At 45.8% G+C, this 22408-nt stretch overlaps 10 protein-coding genes across 10 annotated transcripts; 5 read left to right on the top strand and 5 right to left on the bottom strand.

The window, feature by feature from the left end:
* Window positions 1-37: 37 nt before the first annotated feature.
* Window positions 38-1246, bottom strand: EYB26_009704 (uncharacterized protein; the record flags this gene model as incomplete). Its single annotated transcript, XM_054268951.1, has 1 exon — window positions 38-1246. One exon carries the CDS (start codon window positions 1244-1246, stop codon window positions 38-40), a length of 1209 nt encoding a protein of 402 aa, XP_054124926.1.
* A 1273-nt stretch (window positions 1247-2519) lies between these two features.
* Window positions 2520-4201, top strand: EYB26_009703 (uncharacterized protein; the record flags this gene model as incomplete). Its single annotated transcript, XM_054268950.1, has 6 exons — window positions 2520-3242; window positions 3304-3464; window positions 3515-3595; window positions 3645-3768; window positions 3829-3957; window positions 4022-4201. 6 exons carry the CDS (start codon window positions 2520-2522, stop codon window positions 4199-4201), a joined length of 1398 nt encoding a protein of 465 aa, XP_054124925.1.
* A 249-nt stretch (window positions 4202-4450) lies between these two features.
* On the bottom strand, window positions 4451-5128 carry EYB26_009702 (uncharacterized protein; the record flags this gene model as incomplete). The annotated part of the gene is made up of 3 exons (XM_054268949.1): window positions 4451-4570; window positions 4634-4783; window positions 4844-5128. 3 exons carry the CDS (start codon window positions 5126-5128, stop codon window positions 4451-4453), a joined length of 555 nt encoding a protein of 184 aa, XP_054124924.1.
* Window positions 5129-5541: 413 nt separating this feature from the next.
* EYB26_009701 (uncharacterized protein) lies at window positions 5542-6262 on the top strand (the record flags this gene model as incomplete). Its single annotated transcript, XM_054268948.1, has 5 exons — window positions 5542-5584; window positions 5706-5767; window positions 5864-6010; window positions 6082-6189; window positions 6251-6262. The coding sequence occupies 5 exons, from the start codon at window positions 5542-5544 to the stop codon at window positions 6260-6262; spliced, it is 372 nt and encodes a 123-aa protein (XP_054124923.1).
* Window positions 6263-6684: 422 nt separating this feature from the next.
* Window positions 6685-7315, bottom strand: EYB26_009700 (uncharacterized protein; the record flags this gene model as incomplete). The annotated part of the gene is made up of 4 exons (XM_054268947.1): window positions 6685-6818; window positions 6884-6960; window positions 7042-7133; window positions 7211-7315. The coding sequence occupies 4 exons, from the start codon at window positions 7313-7315 to the stop codon at window positions 6685-6687; spliced, it is 408 nt and encodes a 135-aa protein (XP_054124922.1).
* A 2550-nt stretch (window positions 7316-9865) lies between these two features.
* EYB26_009699 (uncharacterized protein) lies at window positions 9866-11284 on the top strand (the record flags this gene model as incomplete). The annotated part of the gene is made up of 2 exons (XM_054268946.1): window positions 9866-10038; window positions 10135-11284. The coding sequence occupies 2 exons, from the start codon at window positions 9866-9868 to the stop codon at window positions 11282-11284; spliced, it is 1323 nt and encodes a 440-aa protein (XP_054124921.1).
* A 725-nt stretch (window positions 11285-12009) lies between these two features.
* EYB26_009698 (uncharacterized protein) lies at window positions 12010-13083 on the bottom strand (the record flags this gene model as incomplete). The annotated part of the gene is made up of 1 exon (XM_054268945.1): window positions 12010-13083. One exon carries the CDS (start codon window positions 13081-13083, stop codon window positions 12010-12012), a length of 1074 nt encoding a protein of 357 aa, XP_054124920.1.
* A 334-nt stretch (window positions 13084-13417) lies between these two features.
* On the top strand, window positions 13418-15730 carry EYB26_009697 (uncharacterized protein; the record flags this gene model as incomplete). The annotated part of the gene is made up of 3 exons (XM_054268944.1): window positions 13418-13528; window positions 13595-13674; window positions 13744-15730. The coding sequence occupies 3 exons, from the start codon at window positions 13418-13420 to the stop codon at window positions 15728-15730; spliced, it is 2178 nt and encodes a 725-aa protein (XP_054124919.1).
* Window positions 15731-16232: 502 nt separating this feature from the next.
* EYB26_009696 (uncharacterized protein) lies at window positions 16233-17757 on the bottom strand (the record flags this gene model as incomplete). Its single annotated transcript, XM_054268943.1, has 3 exons — window positions 16233-17245; window positions 17478-17655; window positions 17728-17757. 3 exons carry the CDS (start codon window positions 17755-17757, stop codon window positions 16233-16235), a joined length of 1221 nt encoding a protein of 406 aa, XP_054124918.1.
* A 411-nt stretch (window positions 17758-18168) lies between these two features.
* EYB26_009695 (uncharacterized protein) lies at window positions 18169-19187 on the top strand (the record flags this gene model as incomplete). The annotated part of the gene is made up of 2 exons (XM_054268942.1): window positions 18169-19039; window positions 19096-19187. The coding sequence occupies 2 exons, from the start codon at window positions 18169-18171 to the stop codon at window positions 19185-19187; spliced, it is 963 nt and encodes a 320-aa protein (XP_054124917.1).
* Window positions 19188-22408: the final 3221 nt, after the last annotated feature.

The raw sequence follows: 22408 nt of genomic DNA, 5'->3' as shown, positions 1-22408 counted from the left end.
CATCGTCCTCTCTGTGATATAGAAAGTGGTTACCGCCTTACTCCCGTGTAAGATGCAGCGAAGTGTACATCTGGTTCGCAAATTGTACACTATTGTCCTCCAGCGCCGGCTGCAGAATATCATTGCCAAGTGATGGGGCATGGATTGGCGGAGGGTGCATCCAAACTGTCCAGGGGCAGCCCTTTATAGTGACATACGGATTGATCGGATGTATCCTCTGCACCGCAAACTCCGCGTCAGGCATCGCTGTTGAGTTACCGAGACATCTCAAAGTCCAGAAGAAGTACGTTGCTTTGTCGGCTTCCGGGGAAATATGAGCTCGTCGGTTTGGACATTTCAGTACCGTCCCACAAGTGCCGCAAGTTGATATTAGTTTACACGCTGAGCAGAATGTGTCGTGTCGATGGCAGTAGATTGCTTGACATACACTTGACAACCACAAATCCATCGACCGATGAGCGCAGCCAAATCGGGGTGAGATGTGTTGCTGTTTTCCTAGTGTATGGGGCGCCGTGTACATCCGATACTCCGTTCTGATGATCAGTTGTTCCGCGTCGTTCAGCTCAGGGTAAATGTCAATCTTGAACTCAGTTGATCCGTATATCGCTGTGCACGAGTGCCACAAGTATCTCTCGTCGTAGCCACGGCTTCCGAATATAGCTGATGGCATCTTGCTCAGAACTTCCCGGTCTTTCAGATGTTTCACCAGATTTACTTTATCTTGAAACGTCAATTTTATACATGGACACAAGTCCACCACTCCTGCTGACTCGCCTAGACTGCATACTCGTGTAGTGGGCGAAGACCTGAGTTCTTTTGCTGGGAACGCTGTCCGCGGATGAAGCTTGAGGCACTTTGAGCAAGCGAGCCATCTCCTATCTTCGAGCCTTTCGATCAACTTCCACCGCTCGGTAGCGTAGCTTTGAGAGGCACGATAGTGGTGTAACAAAGGCGCAAAGTCTTTTTTGAATCGCAGACATTCGGAGCGGAAAGACTTTCCGGATATCAGTAGTAGTCGCTTGCATGTCAATGACAGGCATGCTTCGGAGAGAGGATCTAACTCTGCGGATATTAGGGCTATCAGCTCGGTAGGAAGGTCCATAATGTAGCATTTCTTGTCTTGCTGCTGAGCGATGGCCCCGATGTCTTTTTGAGGTTCCACTTCCTGTTGTTCACTGCTCGAGGCCTCCTTGGTGGGTTTGGAGATCTTGAGCCTCGCGAAAAAGCTCAAAGAACGGACACCCATGTTGTAGTATAGGCCAATATGGTAATGTCTGAATATCTCTTTGTTGTAAAGCAGATCCCAATCACTGCTTCTTCATGATAGCGGTCCCTGAATAAAAAAATTCGCAGAATTAGTAATTTCCAAGCACTGGAAATGTTATTATACTTTTCAAAATGATAACAATCATAGACAATAGCTGATCACTTCATGTATGCACCTGTGTAAGTCAAGCCAGGTTCAAAGTCATGCGAGGCTTGCACGAGGTACTATTTATTGCAAGATGATAGATAGAAAAGGTTTACGAATGCGGAAGTCGACGGTAAGCATAGCTGAATCAGGATGACATCTGCCTTATCTGAATTTTGCAGGTTTCCAGGAAGCCTGGGGAAGCTTTTTTTTATGGCGGTCTTTGAACGAACTTTAACGCAAAGGTCGGTTCTGGCCTCTTACATTACCCGATTATTGTCTTATTTGAGCCTAAAGATGTTCCAAGTCATTTGCTTAAGACAGCTGATGAAATCACACAAGTGCCTTCTTAGTTCTTGTCAGTAGGTACTAACAAGTACTATGGCGTAGATGACCCCAGGAGAATGCGGATTTCCGCATGCGGAAATTGACAAACATGGCCAGTGACAGCAGATGAAAAGCTACGACTACTGAAAATTTTCCGTATACAGCTCAAGGACATTTCTAAAGAATCTGGGAATTATTTGTGTTTTCTAAAATACAAATCTACCGACCCGTGGCTTTCTTTCAAGGCGTGTTGGAACTGTCAAACGGGCTGTCACCTGCCAGATAAGAAAGGCTCCAAGCCAGTCCTTGTGACCTGTATGACGAACCCACAATTTGAGAAAATATAGCCCACAGAGACTCTAGCTCTAACATTTATCTCTAGAGCAGTAGCCTATGCCTCGGCAAATTCCTGATATACTCGTAGTAGTTAACTATACAATGGTACTTACCTTACGTCGGAAAATGTAGAGATATATCTGCTTGGATTGCGACTCCTTATCGTTGATCCGCAACTTTCTTATCGGCGGTTATCAAGTCAGATCTCGAGCTCCCATTGGCCGGGCCTCATACCCAATCAGGCGATGCTGCCGAGGTCGATGCTAAGAATAATCCGATTAATTCTTGTCAGAAAAATAAAACCTCTTTGTTGCTTTGTAGGAGTACTTTGGCATCATTAAGCAATCCTTCAGTCTCTTAAGATCATCGATTTCGATACTGTATCTTGTTATTTCCATCATTTAGCGGTCAATTCCATCTCCTGACGTCATTGATTCGGTTAGATATGAGTGTTTTCTCAAGGTTCTTTCCGCAGGCCCAAGTCTCATTGGTCCATTGCGAAGAGAATCAAGTCATCCTCACAGCAAAAAATGACAAAACAGCCGAATCAGAGAAGAGACAGATCAGACTGATAGATCTCGCTCGCGAAGCCACCCCGGCAACATGCAATCTCAACCCTCTCCTCTTCAACGGCCACCTACAAACTGGCTGGACAACAATCAAAGAAACCACCGAAATCCCCATCTACTACAAACGCAAGATCTTCGAACAAGAGATCCCGGCTCTCGCCGGTCAATTCGCCGTTGACTTTGTCGTGCCCGCATACCCCAAGACGACCGACCCGGAAGCTACAGATGAAGCTAGAAAATATACCCTCCCTTCGGGACTTCCGGCACGAACCACATTCTTTTCGAAAGAGGAGCTTGCCGCGCTACCGTCGAATGATACCAAACCTATGCTGGTGGCCTTACATGGGTTGACGGGTGGATCTCATGAGGTGTATCTGAGAGCTGCTCTTGCGCCGCTTGTGCTAGATGAAACTGCTGGGTGGGAGGCATGCGTCGTCAATGGTCGGGGATGCGCGCAGATGAAACTTAGTACGCCGTTGCTGTTCAACGCGCGCGCAACGTGGGATGTTCGTCAAGTTATAAAATGGCTTCGAAAGACCTTTCCGAATAGGCCGTTGTTTGGCATTGGGTTTTCGCTGGGTGCTAATATTTTGGTTAATGTACGTTTCCCGTCGTTTTGTTGGGTATATGGAGGCACTGACTTTTTTCACTTTAATATAGTATCTCGGAGAAGAAGGTGAAAACTGTCTCCTCAATGCTGCCGTTATCTGCGCCAACCCTTGGAACTTGGATGTGACCAATATTGCTCTTCGGAGCACCTGGCTAGGTGCTGAAGTCTACTCGGCACATATGGCCGTCAGTCTTGTGAACCTGTTCAACCAGTGCGTCTTTTTACGGCCACCTGAATAGATGGATACTGACTGAGTAATAGACATGTCGACGAGTTAACACACCATCCACGCTTGAATGTCGATGATATGAAGGATGTCAAATACATTCATGAATTTGACCGGTATGTCTCTTTTTCAATAGAAACGCTGGTTTCATACTGATATAAGCAGAGCCGTGCAATGTGCATTATGGGGCTACCCAACTGAAGGAGCCTACCATCGCGATGCATCCTCTACAGACTCACTGCTAGCAATACGCATCCCATTCTTGGCCATAAATGCGGAAGATGATCCGGTCAGAGACTTCATTCTATATGTACATGTTTCATGACAGATAACTAATTCTTCTTGACAGATATCCGTCAAGCAAGCAATTCCATACGATGAATTCAAACAGACGCCATATGGTGTCTTGCTGACTACCTCCTGGGGTGGCCATCTCGGTTGGTTTGAGCTGGGAGGTTGTCGATGGTTCACGAAACCGGTATGTCCATCCTTCAAAATGTTCCCTGAACAATAATTGAATTCGCTGACTTGATCTTGCGTAGGCCGCCAACTTCCTGAACTTAATAGCAAAGACCATTGACCTTTCAGTCACACCCATGCCTGAGAAGGATAAAGAAGGCTTGTACGGTGAAACACTTGCAAACGGTAGCATTCACAAACCGTCTCATCCGTCGGTGTTTTACCCGGTAAATCGCAAGTTATCTATGACAATCGACAACTAAGACGATGACTTGGAGAAAGGTGTTCAATTATCCAAAATGACGCAGTGAAATCATTCTTTTTCGTGATAATTGGCAACTCATCGAATTCGCCCTCGCATTCGCCTCTGAACGCCCGCCCTTTTCATAACCGAAACCCATAAGACATCGTTCCATCAAAACGAATCATGACCACCAATGCATGTATACATAGCGCACATAGAGATAGATATACAAATAATTCGCTCAACTGATAAAATCAATATTAAAGGCTCAAGCAAAAGAGACATTCTTCCGCTTCTCCTTAGACTTGAAGCTGGATTTCTTATCTTCCGTAGGACCGTCGCTTGATCTTCTCTTCTTCTTGTTTCGTAGCTCGTCTTTGACGCTCTCCTGTAATCAATGTTAGCAAGCAACACAAATCACAGATCGTAGGACCATGTTGTGAAAACGCACCAACTTCGATTTCTTCTTCTCCGCTCTAGCCTCCGCCTCTTTCCTCTTTGCCTCTCGAATCTCTTCCATCTGTCGAGCCTTGATCATCTTAGACTCAATCTGCCCTTCCTTTTCCGCATTAACAATCGCAAGAATAGTCATCATACTCTCCTACATCCCAAAAAAATCAGCGATCTCGCCATGCACAAGAAACGAGAAAAGAGAACAAACCTGATCATCAACAAAAACCTTCCCCTTCTTCTTACCCCTCGGCGTCTGCACACCAACAGGTGTAATCATATTCAACGATGGTAAATCCAATTCCTTCTCCGTGTATTCCCTCGTCTTGGTCTTCTTCTGTTGCTTGGGAGCGCTACGGGATTGGGATTTGACTTCTTTTGGTGGTGGGCGTTTGACTTTGGATGATTTGCTGGATTTGCTGACTTTGAAGGAGGAAGATTTGTTGGGGCCTTTGGAGGATGATTTCGAGGGGCCTTTGGAAGGCGTCGGTGCCATCTTGTCTGGCTTTTGGCGTGATATCTCTAGAACGAATACTTTGAGGAAAGAGTGTCGCGAAGAAGCCGGTGTGTCAGAGCTGTTGAAATTGTATTTCTTGTGAGAATTGAATAATATTAAGTTATTAACTCGAAAGATTAAAGAAGAAGATTTGTCTGTCTAAGTTCAAAAATATCAAAGTCTTGAAGATATCGAATGAAAATTTTCTGAAACGGCAGGCGGTGAAAGCCTCCAATATACACTAAGCCAGATACAGTATAGACCACTTCTTCGAGCCCGCCAGCACGGGCAAGCCGCAAGACGAGAACAACCTCAACTCTCCACCTTGAACACCAATACGAACTGCCATTGCGACCGGCATAGCCATTTTTTCTTCGTATTCTCGCCGGTCAGGAAGCCCATATCACCCCACGATGACGATTAATCCCACATATCTCGCGCAGCGAACGCGCACTTGTATGTTACGACTCCAATCCTTGTTCCGAGCAACGATGGAACGACGTTCTTTCTCTCGTCGACCGAGCTCATTTTGCTTGTCAATTGAATTTCCCATGCTGATAACTTTGATGTGGAATAGCAATCAACTGGGCAGATGCCAAAGCCAGAGTTCGCAAGTCCTACCGAGAATGGCTCCGAGCGGTTCGTCTCACCCATATCCACACATCCATACAGTCTCTAAATTGACCGATTGAAACCAATTGGAACTATTTTTACTGACTGATGATCGATCTACAGTCCCCCGAAATCCAGACAATGTACTCCCTCAATCTTCCCGTATCCGCCATCCGTACCAAGATCCGTCAACAGTTCGAGCAACATCGCTACGTTAGTCAGATCAATGTTGTTGATGTGTTGCTGTACAAGAGTCATTCCGAGTTTCAGGTTCGCTTCTATCATGCTTTGGGGGTATGAGAAGATTGGTAGAGTACGTACTAATGTCATGTTACGGGTAGGAAACATTGAACTACTGGAAACAATTATCTCATGTAATGAAGTATTTCCGTGCGGAGGAGGAGCCTGCCGCAAGACTGCCACCTAACTTTATTACTGGGTTCTTGGAGGTAAGCAGCACTTTCAACAGAAAGGGTATGGGATCGTTGTGACTAATTTTGACCGTTACAGGGCCGTAACTAAGCAATTGCAAAATGAAATGTTACAATATCAAAGTTCGTTCTCCGTTGTTTAAAAGGTCTCGAGAATAGATCTAAATTCTAGCATTTTTGTGAAGTGGTTGTTTTCTGAAGCAGTGTTGTATATAAGTATGTTTTAGACAAAATGCGGTTCCCACAAATCTGCCGTCCACCCTGGACATGAATACCATCTCGAGATATCTCGATCAGAGTAGATCAGAACCCGTGCTTATATGTAGTCTCTTTATCTTATTAGCATGCTAGAAAAAAAAGTAATATGCACTCGAATCTGAAAAAATAGTTCAAACCAGAACTTGTTGAATGTACAGCCCAAAACGCCATCTACCGAATAAAATGCATACAAAACAATAGCAGGGAGAACAACTTGGCTCCCACTATAACATTCAGTCCAATCGTTCGTCAGATTTAGGCAGTCATCTGATTCCCCTGCTCAGCAACAAACGCATCCCTAGCAACGGTAAACTTGTCCGAGACAACATCACACAAATCCATGAGATCATTCAATCCCTTTTCAAGGGCTTCAATGGCCGTTGTATCATCTGTCTCAATTCATCAGCATCAACTCACCAACAAAGTCAACAACACTTTTGGGAAGGGGGAATACCGTATGTCTGAATACGAAGATTCATCTTCGCCTCTGACGGATGAGGGATTGTGTAGCCGCAGAATTCGACTTTGGGGCTTTGAAAGTGTTAGCATCTTCATCATCATCATCATCATCATCATCACCACCATAGAAATAGAATGGAGGAGGGAACGTACTTTTTCATAATGACATATCGAAGCGCGTTGCCCAGTGTGTGACCTTCTTCTTTGAATTGGAAAGAGGCTGCTGTGTCGGTGGCGCCGGACAACTTTATCATCCGTCAGTCACAGGATTTCTCTTTTTTTGATGATTGACGTGGAGTCTTGTAAGGAGAATGGTGCATACTATAGTGATCCTATTTTCACCGACTTCAATAAACTCGCCATTTTCTTGCTGGCCGTCAACGTCGACCATGGACTGGTCGTGATCTTCGTGGACTGATGCGGGCATTTTTATATTCCTTTTTGAGGGTTTTGTTTGCTAAAACAGTATCCTGATATGTGCAGTAACTGAAACTGGTGTCGATATGGGTGAAATTTGTTCCGTAAAGCGATATGAAGTTTTGGTGTCAGCGACTTTTGATATTGAAAAATCGCATATAAAAAATTGTTATCGATAAAGAAGGAAGCTTGGGGAAAGGCGGTGGTTGGTTTAGGCGTATTTGATTGGGTGCGGAGAGTATCAGTGGGTCCTCTCAAGCATTCAACATTGAACAACATCGTTAACTAACTGGTTACTTTTGTTCTTTCTTAGACTTATTATCCTTCCTTCAGACCTTTTGTCACCGTGTACTGTCTCCTGCCAAAATATTCAAGATAACACTTTTACATGTCTTGCCTGGGAATATCAACAGATCCCCATGTGAAAAAGGATCCTGAGCGAAGCCTAGAACTTGCTCCACGCTTGGCTTTCTATGTTATATCCAAGACAAGCATACCCGGCACGTTGCAACAGGTATGGCCTGAAAATGTCACGGTATCGCATCTCGAGTATGTTCAGATGCAACTTTTGTCAGGACTGTGCAACATACTCAATCAGGAGGACATTTTTACCTAGGTTATGATTTGAACTAATATATCCGTAACCCGGCAGATGATTGAACAACCCTGAGCCTTTTAGTGGCTGCTAAGCAAATAAGGCAGCTCGATAACTATCAGAGCAATCTTATCAATTCATTACGTGAAGATTGCCAGGTTTTATAAGGGTTAGGGTTAATGTCAGTATTGTCCCATGTACGTACGGTACGGTAAGTTAAGCATTGTGAAAAAGGATGAAACGGTGGGGCCCTGCCCGAACTATTGATTTTGTTCAGTTTAGCATGGGGCTAGGTATGCTCGGTATTTGTAGTCGATACGAAGACTGCCCAGATCTAAACAGGACTGACAAACGCAGGAAAGGATCATTTCAGATGTGTCTGCCAGTAAATACTAGTAGTTGACACCGACTGCACCATTTCTGTATGCTATACGATGTAGAACTCTACATGATAAGTCGTGATGATCCGTTTCTGGGCTGTCGATAAGTCGATAAGAAGATGATAAAGTTATCATACTATCATAGGATCGATCGCCCATACGATCGCGAGAGGTGCGTGCGCGAGTCGTTCGGTGTCTTATGTATTACGTTACGGGGTACCCTGTACTTTGTACGCGTATTGAAAAGAAAACTAATCTGGCGACTGTCTGTTCTTTATTGACTCCTGTTTCAGCCAAGGGCGAATTGCAGGGCCGGATGGCGAGTTGGCCGTCTCAGATGTCGCCCGGACCACTCGCCATTTCTTACAAGACGATCCACGCCCGCCAATTATCTTGCTTCTTCATGCTTGCTTTTGTCTAGAATTGATTTGATATGATACTCACAATCGGTAGTGTCTCGTCTCTTGTGTCTCATCAGAATTGCAATCAAACCCGGTTGAGCTCCGTGCTTTATGCTTGACTGCAGTCGACAATCAGAAAACATTAGTCTGATATCGAATTCTTCCATTCCAAATCCATAAGATCGTACATAAATAAATGGTGGTCTGACCGTGAACGTGGTCGCAGCTGGGAGAATTGCATGAGAACGAACTGTCATGTATCGTCTGACGACGTGTACACTGTATCGGTACTGTCACGGTCTCGATCATTACTCGCGTCGGCCACTTTAAGCGCCCGCGAACTGCTACATCCTCCTTCCTGGTCGGTTGGTTCAGAATACTCCCCGTTTATATTCCCTTCGTGACAATGAATGATACATTTCAAGTCTCTGAAAAGATGAAAAGACTAGTGGTATTCGTCTGATAACCTCCTATATTGTCATTCCCTTTTTCCTGCGCTTTTCACCTCTTCCCTATCGCATACTGCCAATCTTGAAGGCTCGTAGCTCCTCGGCCCCCCAAAGACCCTATCCAATCATACCGTCTCCTCGACCGCTGACTGCTTCCCGATCTGAAAGTCTGAGACAGTTAGCAGGTGTCAGAAAACACCCAGCTCCAAAACATCGTGTTGCAGCCACATCCACTCCAGGGTCGAGACCCGCTCAGACTACTTACCCTGAGACATTAGGCGCCCACCTCTTTTTGCTAACTTTCCTCTGGACCAGTGTGCACGCGGAGCAAGTGCCGTGACTTGCAATCTCTGAGTACGGAGAGGACAATCATTTTTTTCTTTTCTTTTCCCTTTACTCTATTTTCTACTTCTGCCTTGTTGTTCATTTGGAGGGGAAGATTCTCTGCACTGCCAGAGTGGTTCGTTCACACGGCGTCTAATTTCCTGCCCACTGTCCGCCTTGTCGGCAACTCACGAACCAACTCAACTTCGAGAAAGTGACACATCAGATAATTCGAACAGTCTTCGAATCGCTATTTATTTCAAGTTCAACGTCGGCTACCATAGCCAGTCCCTCGGGACGTCGTCCCAATATTGTCTCTCCTTCATTCTCTTATATACGCATCATCTTGAACGCTGTCACCCCGATAGAACCAGTTATACGAGGCGATCCACCAACAACATATATAGTAAAATGTCAACCGCGGTTGCGCCTGCGACGGCGGCACCACTGGCTTCTTCCCATGTCGATAGAGCATCACTAGGTCCCTCATCTGCAATGCCGGTTTCTCTAATGTCCTCCGGTTCACAAGATGGAGGCCCAGGAAGGTCAAGCCCAAGCCCCGAAGGGAAGAAAACTCCTAACTCGTAAGTCGTGCCTCGGTTTTCTCCTGTCCACTGCCCGCAACTTGAAGTGCTTGTTACTCGAAAAGCCCTGTTCACTGATAGTCCGCCACGATATAGAAATGCCGCACCTAAGATCATCGTGAAGAAAGAACCTCCCTCCTCGCCCACAATGCCCACTCAAACGAGGCCTCGACCCAGAAAGCTAGATCTCTCTGCTAGCACATTATCAGTTCGCGGTCCAGCAGGCCCGATGACTGCTCGCGACGGTTTGGGACTGCACGAGGTCGGTTTAGCATGCTTATCACCCGGCTTTCAGACACACGACCCCGAACGACAAGAACAATTACAGCGCAGTATTGCAGTACGCGAGCAGCAGAGATCTATAATTGAATCGAGACTACAAAAATCCGCAAAAGGCGATAGCGGCGATTCAAACAAACCCTCCGACTCGAATCCTTTTGGTTCTTTGAAAATGGCCAAAAAACGCCCCCCTCCTGGCCTCTCTATCGTCCCTCCTTCAGCTTCTCAATTTGCAAACGAACGAGTTGTACAATCTGCTCCTTTAAACAAGACATTCACTGGTCGCCATGACCCAATGCCTATCACCCGTCACCTCATCGGCCACACTCCCAACCTTCCTTCGCCTTCTCATATCCACCATGTGCCGGCCCAGCAAACCAACAATCGTTTACCTCCGATTTCAGATGTCTTTGGTTCTGACTTGAATTCAAAGGAACGAGAACGGGAGCGCAATGGATTATTTGCTGCCTCTGGAGTCAACTCTTCTTCACAGTCCACCACCACCGTATCTACAATTCCTCCATTCTCATCTTCTCCAGGTCACAGTGGCACCTCTCAACAACGCCCGCGAGAGTACCGATCCGCCGAGGAAGCAGTCCAAGAGCTTACTGGAGGTCGGGAAGAACTTTTGCCTCGTATTGTTCACTATAATGGTCACCAACAACCGGCCACTCCACCTTCACCCTACGGCAATGGCAACGTAGGTGCCACATCCACGCAACAACCTTATGCACCACCTCCCAGCCTGGGAACTTCTCGTCGTCGCACGAGAGATGAGTATGAGCAGGACAACGGTAGTCCTCCACTAGGCGCAGGACCCGACATGAGATTTCGCAACGGACCAGGCCCAGCAGTGCCATCATATGGGCCTTTTGGAGCCGGTCGCGACTCACCAGAGACACAGAGAAAAAAGAAGGAAGAATTCTTGTCTCTCTGCTCACGAGCATGGGACCTTTTCCACTCATAAGAATAGAAATTCAGTGCATTCAATGCCTATGATACCAATATAACAGTGTTCGTCTCTCAGCAACTCATTTTGCTTTACGACATGCATATCACTCCTCCCACAGATTCGCTTGTCCGAAACTTTATGTTTTCACCTGAGATATCCAATTTCTCTTTTATCCTATCACGAGGATTCTCGCGTTAAGCTGGTTGGTTCATTGAGTACCTTCTTCCAATGTTTGCATATGCACCGTCGACTTCGACTCTGTCTTATATATACGATATACAAATAAATCTCGACTTGTGTGGATCTCTTTTGCAATGAATGAACAAATGAAGCATGAAGGGGAAATAATAATTGGGATTGGCGATTTTTTTTTTTTCTTTTCATATTGTGCCCTGGTTGGCCTCCTTTTTCTCCGTTTGATATTTACTTGAAAAACTATACCACGCCTTCTCTCTAACATACGACAACATATTTGGTTATTGTTTCTTTGAACTAGGGCACTTTGACCCTTCTTTCTTCTTGTGGTTGTCTTTTTTGAAACTTGTTGATATCCCTAACGCATCACAATGCATCTTGTTGCGATATATTTTTCAAATTCTCTTCCTCGATTATATATCTCTCTTCTCTTTTCTTCTACATGACAGATTACGTAGATTATGGAATTTTTTTCATATCTTCTAATGATTCAAATATCCCTATAAACAAGCCATACATACAAGTAAACAATAATAGAATGGATGTTAATTTTCCATCCCCCTTCTCGCCCAAGGCAAATCTTTCTTCTCCTTGGAGGCAACCTTCTTCCTCCTCCTCTCCAAAGCCTTTGCCCTCTCCTTCGATCCCATACTCTCGTACTTCTTCTTGAGCACCTCCCTCTTCAACTCTGATTTCTTCAAGAAATAAGGCTGGCTCTTCTTCCCTTCTTTAATGAGTTGTTTCTCCTTCTTCTTGTGTTCCTGCAACACCTCCCGCTCCCGTTTCCTATTGTCAAGCGCCCGCTGTCGATCCGTCGCAGACGTTATAGCTCGTTTCAGTTCCTCCTTTTGTGTGGCATCCTTGGTCTTGGAGAGCTGTTCTTTGAGTTGTTTTATCTCCGAAGCACGGTATTCATCCAAAAATGAGTATGCGTTTTCGGCGGAGGAGTTGTTGCGTCGTACCGATGACGAGGATTTCACAACTGTGGGATCGAAGCGCGGATCTCGCGATTTTACGGTTGTTGGTTCGATGATGGTGCGCTTGCGTGAGACGGCGACTTTGGAGGATTGAACGGCTGGGGCGTGTTTGGAGCTTCTTGGTGGTGGTTTTGGTTTCGAGTGATATCCATTATTATTATTTTGATTGTTATTGTTGTTGTTGTTATTGGTGAGACCGAGTTTTTGTTCGCGCGCTTTTCGGAGTCGTTCTCTTATATCGTCTAGTGTAGATGATGGCTTCTTGTCGTCTGTTCGAGTATCTGATTTATCCTCAGCGCCTCGTTTTCGTTTTTTGCCAATGGAGTTTTGTGCTTTGGCTAAAGCGCCGAATGATATTTGACGGAATTCTGATTGGATTGCTTCTCTGTCGTTTGCAGATTGGATAGATTGAGCGTCGCTTAGATCTTCATCGCCATCTTGCTCATCATCCTGATCGTCATCTTCTTCTGATTCTGCGGCATCTGAGTTCGAGTCTTCTTGTTCCTCATCAGAATTACTTCTGCCGTCTTCTTCACTACCTTCCATTTCATCTGATAAAAGCTCGTCTTCGAAGTCATCTTCTTCTTCTTCTTCGTCGCGACGAGCGCGAAGTCGCTTATTCAGTGCGTCTGAAATTGCCATGTTATATCACTGAATTTCCCTTAAATTGTAGAATTGCAGGTGTAGTAAGGAGCATTGGCTTATCAGGCGGAGTAAATACTTTTTTTCCAAATTCTGCCTGCCCCGTAAAGCGGTGAACGTATCGCGCCCTCTGACTCGCTGGCGGACAGAAATTTTAAGATATCTCCTAACTTATCGGCCGCCGCCTTTCCAAAAACTTATTGTATTAATTCCTACTTCAATACCATATCCCTCTTTCGTTTATTTCCCTTCGTTCTGTACTTTCTTGATTTTCAATTTTTTTTAAGCTTTCTTTCTATCCGATCACTTTGTTTCTTGTCAACACTTGCGCTAAATGTGGCAATACCCGCTGAAATCGTCATTACGCTCAAGTTCAGCCTTAAATAGTCGGTATGGTGTTGTGAGAAGAGGTGGATGGTTTACTGCCTGTCGACAAGGCGCTGAGGTATGAACTCCTCGAAGGTTTACCTTTTTGATTCTGTGGGTTTTGCGACTAATGCTTGACTTGCAGCGTCCGATTCATTCATTTCGAATGATGGGAAAGAATACGAACGCGGCTCAATCGACGCTGCCTGATAGCGAGAGTCAACAGTATGCCATTCCCTCGTTTCACGGTGGGATAATCGGGGAAGGTCAATGGGGCGGCTCACAAAAGCCCAGACGTCCACGCCGATTTCAGAAGCACACGGAACAGGATACTTGGAATAACAGTCAGCGGACGGTATACAATATGAACAATATTTCAGCCAGCCATCAGATGGCATACGACGCCAACAGTGTCGTAACTGGTTATCCCTCCGCACCATACACTAATAGAATCACCACTACATTGAATCCATACATGGCAAACAATGAAATGATGCCTCCTCAAAACCCGATGAACAATACAGCAAACTTTGGATGGGGCTCCCTTTATGCTACGCCTGCTACTTCCTACCAAACATCTACAACTCCTGTAATGCAGCCACAGTGGCTAAAGATGCAATCTGCGCAACAGATGATGATGCCTCAACCGATGTTAGGAGGCTTTGGTAGCGCCCAATCGTCTTTAACGAATACGAACGGCATGCATTACCAGCAGACACGTCATATGTCTACTCAAGTCTCGTATGCAAAACAGAGGCGCAATCACCTAGACGCACTTCGGAAAAAAATGCGGGACTACCTCGCTGAAAAGTACAGGACCGATGAATTTCTCAAGCCAGTTGAATGGTCGCCATCTACTGAAGACTCGGACTCAAACTCGCTCCACCCGATAGATCAAATTAGGAGAGACATGTGGCTCGCACTTCCTGAAAAGTACAAAACCGATGACCTTTATCAGCAATTCAATCCGGGGCGACACTACAAAACAGAACCAAATACAGCCGAGACTATATCTGTTCAGAGTGAAACTCACAGGCTCATGCTTCTCGTACGCGAAGCTCATATCAAGGAATGGAGAGCTTTACCAGCAGAAGAGAAACGTCAGCTGGCTCATACAGAACCTAATGTTCTAGAAACATCGGAGAAACGTCAGTATGTTCGTGCCACAAGTGAGCCGCCGAAGCCTGTCCTTTCCGCGCCAAATGCCACCAGTTCGAAAGATGAAAACTCAACATCGGTAATAAAGTATATTCATAACAAACTCGAGCCACCCATGACCCCCTTACCCTTGACCTCATACTTGGAGCAAGCAGCCAAAGAGCCGCTAGACTTGCATTTCATGCAACCGCTTCTCGTCATTCTGGACTTGAACGGGACACTGCTGTATCGCAAGCGCAAAGCCTTTCCACCCAAATTCATCCGACGGCCAGCACTTGATTACTTTCTCGAGCGACTTACGAGTCGACATATGGTCATGGTATGGTCAAGTTCTCGACGGGATACCGTGGACGCGATCTGCGACGAAATCTTTTCCACAGTTCAGAAGCAGAAGTTAGTGGCGAGGTGGAGTCGGGACCATCTAGACTTGACTCCAGAACAATTCAACAACAAAGTCCAAGTCTACAAGGTACTTGAAAAGGTATGGGCGGATAAAAACATCCAGGCAAAATTTCCTACAAAGAAAAGCCGAGCTGGCAAAGCGGCGTTCAATTCCCTCCGCTACGCACCTGGACTGGACGAACAGACAGAAATGACAGGATTCATGAATAAACGCTGGGACCAATCAAACACCGTCTTGATTGACGATAGCACGCTCAAAGCCGCCGCAAATCCATACAACATCATCCAAGTTCCCGAATTCACAAACGTGCCCAACAAAAACGACCAAACCGTTCTCAAGGAATTACTACTTAAAATCCGTGTTTTGGCAAAATCGAACGACGTCAGCCGCCGTCTTCGCTCCCTGGGTCCCGAGGGCATCCAACTCCGCCGCGAAGATATATTAGCATCCTTCTCCGAACAATCAGAGTCAGAAGCAGAAATCATCAAGCAACATGAAAAGCAAGGCAAAGAACAGGGCGAACAGGGCGAAAAGGTCGTGGGTAGCACTGAAGTCTTTGAGACAGAGAATCAAATTGTGCCCATTTCGTTACCCCCTGGTGCCAAAAAGGAGAGAGGGAAGGCCGACAAGGACAAGGTGGCGAGGCGGAAGGCACGGAAGTTGGAGAAGAAGCTACTTAGGGCTTCGTTTCCTGAACCATCCTTAGAGAATAGAATCTAACTTGGCGGGACCATCTCATGTCCATGTATTATTACTGCATCATTGAATTGCATATACTTAGATTTTTAATTTGATGCATCATCCTAGGTCTAGGTTTGATCTGTTGTCTCTGTAGAGTTCCGAGGTTTGTCAAACTACTTTTTTTTTCCCAGCGATTAAGCTACAAATTACAAAGCAAAAGTCAGAAAATTGATTCATGACATCAATTGATGACAGTCCGATATGTTTATTCATTAACAAGTCATAACTATCACCGTCTCATCGCATCAATCACATATCACATAAATTCTTTTGGCTGCTTCTCGTCTTCTTCATCTCATGAGGAACATAGGAAAATCATATGAATTCTAAACGTGGGCATCAAGGAGGGAGATACTATTTCTCGTAAGAATAGTCCATCCCGTTTTGGTATATTAGGAAACAAGAGTGTGAGGAGGAGGCATAAAGAGGGAAGGAAGAGAGGCGGCTGAAGAATGCATTGATTTGACTTTATTTGAGTCATTTATTTGAAGACGTGACCATCAACGTGGGGCCACTCCTTGCCCTCACGGACAACAGGGGTATCCCAGGCCCAGAGGTCCTCAATCAACTTGCGGTCTTCCTCCTTGGTGTGGTCGAGCTTCTTGAACTCGTAGCTCTCCCAATCAGGAGCGACGTCGAAAGCGGGGAGGCACTCCTGGCCACGGACCAAGAAAGCACCGCGGATGAGGCACTTGTAGTTCTCACCATAGACGGAGGCGGCACCGAAGAGGAACTTGCGAGAGGCCTCTAGACGAGCAAAGAAACCACCAATCAGGTTGTTAGCCATGAAGGTGAGCTTGAGCTCATCGTTATATTTGTAGTCGACAAGCCAGAGAGAGTACTCTTCGGGCTTGTAGTTCTGCCAGAACCAGGGCATGGCGACAGGGCGGGTATCATTGTTAGAGTATTGACGCTTCCACTCATCAAGGATCAATGTGGGCTTGCCAAGGGCCTCAAGAGGATGCTTGGCCTTGGGCTCAGGCTTCACATCAGGCTCTTCGTCGTCCTCTTCCTTAGCAGCAGGCTTGGGGGCCTCCTTCTTAGGCTTCTCCTCCTTCTTGGGAGGGGTGTACTTGATGGCTTCCTCGACCAAGGTAGCCTCAGGAATGACGTCCTTCCAGTAGCTCTGGTTCACAACAGTGTTGAACCAACGGGTAACAGCGACGAACTCAGAGCGGAACTTCTTGTCAAGGACAGTGGCGAATCCACGACGGATGATACCAGCAGTGAAGATATCAGCGAGGGTGATACGCTCACCAACGAGGAAGGTGTTGGCAGTGAGGTGAGTCTCCAAGACCTTAAGGGCGGCGGCGGAGGCAGTGGCCTGCTCATCAACGGTCTTCTTGTTATAGGGAAGAACGCCAACGAGAGGGAGGTACCAGCTGGCAAGGCGGGTGATGAGGTCGGTGTTTGCGAAAGACATCCAGCGAAGGATGGAAGCATAGTCCTGCTTGGTAGTGCCCAAGAGGGTGGTTTTCTCGTTCTGGGAGGTGACTATTATTGGATTAGCCAATGGACATGGGTCTTGTTTGTCTTGGTGCAGCCAGATATTCCAAAGGACAAAGGTAATCGCAATCAGAGTTGGTGGGATATCAACATGAATGAGATCTTCCGTGATTTATTTCGAAGACTCTTTCTGACAGGGATAACAAAACGATCATCATAAAGCGATAGGGAAACGACCAGAAGGGGAAAAAAGTCTGAAGTGGGGTGTAAGGACACGTACTGTAGATGGCGATGGCCATGGCCTCGGTCAATTTGAAGCCATTAGCACCCACAAAGGCAGGAACCTTGCCAAGAGGGTTAATGTCAGTAGAGGCCTTGCCGGGCGCGGTCTCAACAACTTCGAGGTCGAGTCCATTGGCCTTAGCAGCGACCACGGAGGGGATAGTACGGCCGTGGCCCTGAGTAAGGAAGACGCATTAGCTATGTGATCAAAGCAGAAATCGCAGAAATAGCAGCGTATCAACACTTACGGTTGAGCCGTAGAGCTTTCCGAAAGACATCCTGAAACCTGTAGCGACTTCTTGATGGGATAGAAATTGAAGAAGGAGAATAGAGAAGAGGAAAGAAAGAGAGGAAGATGAAAAAAAATAAGAAGGTGGGCGGGGAGGGGCTAAGAAAAAGGGAGGCGGGAGAGTCAGAGCTTTTGCCTGAAAATTTGTGCGAATCATGCTGAGGCACTCAGGCGCTAAGGCGCTAAGGCAACAAGGCATCGGCGACGGAGAATCTTTTTTGTCCATTGCTTCAGCCACGTGACCTGCATCCGACCAACACCAAAATATTCTGCGGAATCATCACGGAGGTTAGCATTTGGATCAATATCGGGCAATTTCCTTCCACGACTTCCACAAGCGAACATATTGTAAGGCCAATTGATCCCCACAGACTATTTGGAAAGCAATAGGAAGGGGACAATGGCCTTGCAAAGGTCGACGTGCCTGGCGCGGGCTGTGCAGGGTGTCTACGGAGCTGTGCCACGACCTTCGCTCTTTCAAACCTCTACATCACCAATCCTCCGCACTTCATCGCAATACCTAAACCAGAAGAAACACCAAAATAACTTCTCCACCTCTGCTCGACGACATGCCGAAGAACTCGAGTTGTCTCAGGCAGCACCCGAAATCGATTTCAAAAATTTCATCATTCGACCGGCACGTATAGTCCCTGCCTCGCCGGCATACTTTTCCGGAAGTCCCAAGTTTATCGATCATCAGATCAAATTGGAACGACTGTTAGAGAAATACGCACAATTACCGACGGTACAGCCCGGAGAAGCACGTCGAATGGCATGGTTTAAACTGGCCCAATTTCGAGACTTGCTAGGCGAACCTATTCCCGCCAAAAAGTACAAGAACTTCCAAAAGGTTCTCCAACGGCTCAACAGAATTCAGCCACAATTGTTGCCTGGAGATGTTCGACAAGCATTGTATAGTTATGTTCGTCCTGGTAACCCATATGCCAATAAACCCGCTCCAAAACAAGTGGATGAATTTGGCCGAGCGCGCGGAAAGGGTAAAAGAAAAGAATCTTCTGCCGTGGTCTACCTTGTGGAGGGAGAGGGAGAAGTGCTTGTGAATGACAAAAACATTGTGGATGCTTTCCCTCGAGTACATGACCGAGAAAGTGCGCTGTGGGCGTTGCGCTGCACGCACAGGCTTGATAAATATAATGTCTGGGCTAAGGTGTCGGGTGGAGGAGTAACAGGACAGGCGGAAGCCATTACATTGGCTGTTGCACGAGCTCTGATGGTTCATGAGCCAGCGCTCAAACCAGTGTTACGACAAGGTATGTTCTCTTTTCCTACGTTATTAGATGATGACATTACTAACATCTCTACTCAGCCGGTGTTATCACAGTCGATGCCCGTCGTGTTGAGAGGAAGAAGCCTGGTCATGTCAAGGCGAGAAAGATGCCTACCTGGGTCAAGCGATGAGGGGTTATGCTTGGGACCTTGTCAATACTATTATATCTTTTCTTATTGTGTATTATATCAGCAATCCATGGCGAACATGATGTTAAATCAACTTTTACCTCCGTCATATTTTTACTTGACCCATACGCTGCAGTATCTGCGCTGCGGCTCTACTGGGCCACGGGATATAATGTGTCCGTCCAACGTGAAGTTGAACAGGCGTCGATGATCTATTAGTCTCTCAGGTGGTCGACATCAGAAGGGTCATCTGGCATAGACCCAGTGGATCAAGTAATAACCCCTTCACGAATATCGTTCGGAATCTTCATCTAAAGTTATATGAGTAAAAGGCCCGCGCAGGAGTTGTACTGCGTGCCTGTCATTTCCCAAAAATTAGAACTAAAATGATAAGAGCACTTCGAACACACGACCCATGGCTAGGTTCGATAGATGATAGGAGGTGAGAGTCTGACCTGGTAGGCACCACAGCCAAATGACTACTCTGAAGCGCTTGCCTTTGGGGGTCCCCAAGACAGGCACCTTTGCAATTTAACCGTCACGTCAATCGGAGTTTGTTTTGAAAAGAAGTCTGTTCTTCATTGAGACCGTTAGACCATCCGTCCCGAGGTCAACACTCAATGGCGGGCGGTGGACCGAAAGATTCAGGTTCTATCAACCATAGGCTAGCGACCTACTCGCTTAACACATTACCCCAGTCAATGTGGTTGGTGCTCCTGTTGTTCGCAAGAGAATCTTGGGAACTTGTTTATTGTACCATCAGCTAATGATGTTGATATAAAACGTATGACCAGACAATTTTTGACCAAGTCCATTTGCAACAGCCTGTGGCCTGCATTCAGCCATGAAACTCTCTTCGCATGCAAGTAGTACTATCTACTTGAGCACATTACTCAAATAGTCAACTGTCCGAGGAATCCCATTGCCGAATAAGGTAACTTATCGTATCACATACCCACATCCAACGGCTATCATACATAAGGTTTGCCAATACGTATCACTCTCAGTCTCTCACCGGACTGACTGAGTCAGTCCCCGATAATCAGCCGACGGAACGAACTCGCGTGTTCTTGTTAGCCGGTCGGAAAGAAATAACAGCCACTCCTATAATCAAACTTTCTGGTTCATTTGATATCGACACATACGGAGCACTAAGTTAGCTGCGATCTAGGTCGCTCAGACTGTTCCAGCCTCTTTCGAAAGATCAGTAGCTATAGAACTGCGACCAGGAACAGGTCTTGTGCAAGAACATGGAGAAGAGATTAGGTGCCGGAGAATGTAGCCGTTCTGGGGTTGTTGTTGACTCTACATCCGAAGTAGAACCGAATCAACCGATCAGTGCCGTTATTAGACGCGGCTATGTACCGCCGTATTACATGTCTACGTAGGAGACCAAAAGCTAGAAGGCTAGTAGAACTTGTCACTGATTAATGATTATAGAAAGATCTTTGGTTTTTTTGAGCCCTCCCGAGCTGCACTATTTCAAGAACCCGTTTCCAGACAATATTTGTGAATACATAACGGTTGTACGGAAGCATAGTTAATCAAAAAGAAAAAAAGGACTCATTCTGAGTCATTCGTCGAAACTCTAAACTTTAGTCCAATTCGGTTTTCCAAAACCGATTGATTCAAGCAACTCTTAGCAAGCCAGCATAGAAAAAGAAAACAAAGCAAAAGTTCCAAAAAAAGGTTACATCTTCAACGGCGCAGGTACAGGTACAGCACGTGCTGGACCCCCACTCCAAGGATTTTATTGGAGCATTAAGAAAAAAGATTCCGGCACTTTACTTAATTAGGTAGTACATAACACCAGGATACCCGAGACTTGGCAACAGTACGTTATCCGATTGGTTCAGGTGGAAGTAATTATCCGCGACAGCTCCACAGGGCTGGCTGTACCGTCACTACTGTCTATATGTCTATATGTAGTATTATTGCCTACAGAGTACACACTACGAGTATATCAGTTGGTATTCACAAGTGTACGAAGACATTCTAAGACTTTAAGATGGACAGATAGTCTACCAGTTTTATGCATACACATTGCGATCTGCAGTTGTTCTCGTTCATGCAGTTCTTCCGCGTTTAGTCTGTTTTCGATTTGAAAACGGACCAAAGAAACCTTGAGGTTGTTGCTTGTTCAAGCAGTTGCTCCGTAACTCTATTTAGTCTCACTCTGGTGGTCTCATAGTCCCTGTCTTAGTTTTAGACATTACGTATGTGCCTTGACTAGCCTGGAACTGGTTAGTTAATGGTTAACGGCATGCCTAGCTGGCAACAAGATCGCTGGTTTGTGTTGCTATTCATAATTGGCTACGGAGTAAATGGTATTCAAATCATTGGTCCATCAAATACGGTACTAGGCAGAGGAAGAGATGTTGATCATGGTGTCGATTTTCATGTGGCTGATAAAAAATACGGCATCAATATGTGCTACCAGCTTATAAGAGATCACAAGCGGATCATAGAATGAGATGGGAAATCCAAAACTCCATTTAGTTAATCGCTCAGTTGAGATCATCTGCGTATCAGGTAACGCTTTGCATTGGCACACCGTCTCCATTGTGGATAAAGAATACGCACGCAGCTGCAGCAGACCTGACCTAAAACATTTCATAATTGTCGCAGCCAAAAAGCCACTTGCCGTTTCATCTGGGGAGCAATGTATCTAATTTTTGCACCTGAACACGAGATTTCTTCGAATGAAACCGTAGGAGAGAGAGGAAGTGCTCGCAATGTTTTACGCTGTTCTGACACACCCGGCAAGGAACTTGTAACCTCTGGGGCATCTCTGAATTGAGATATTTCCCGGTGTCTGGTTGAACTGGTAACTACCGTATGGCTGCAAGCTTGGGCTGGAGAATTAATGGCAGTATCACAATAATATTATAACTTTGGAGACGTTGTCACACAAGTCATTCAAGATACGTACGGACGTTGCTCAAGTTGACAAGACGATTGTGTAATTTTGAGATGTTCGAAAAATTACAACATTGAACAATGCGATTTCTATCACAATGGAACTCCCCACTTATCTGTAACCCTAGCTCGGATGACGCATGTCGGTCACTTCAACGGTTCTGTTCATTCTTGGAAAGGTAAGAAGTTCTGTGGCCAGATAATGAAACTATGGCTTACGACGTACCGAAAAGTTGGTGATCGAGGAGTAGAAATGTAGATATTAGAGAACAATGAACTCACTTGTATGAGTAAGATACTTCCAA

The sequence above is a fragment of the Talaromyces marneffei genome, chromosome 8 (genome assembly GCF_009556855.1).
Source record: "Talaromyces marneffei chromosome 8, complete sequence".
NCBI classification, from domain to species: Eukaryota; Fungi; Ascomycota; class Eurotiomycetes; order Eurotiales; family Trichocomaceae; genus Talaromyces; species Talaromyces marneffei.
Note: the sequence above shows the minus strand (reverse complement) of the source record. Positions and strands in the feature narration are given on the sequence as shown.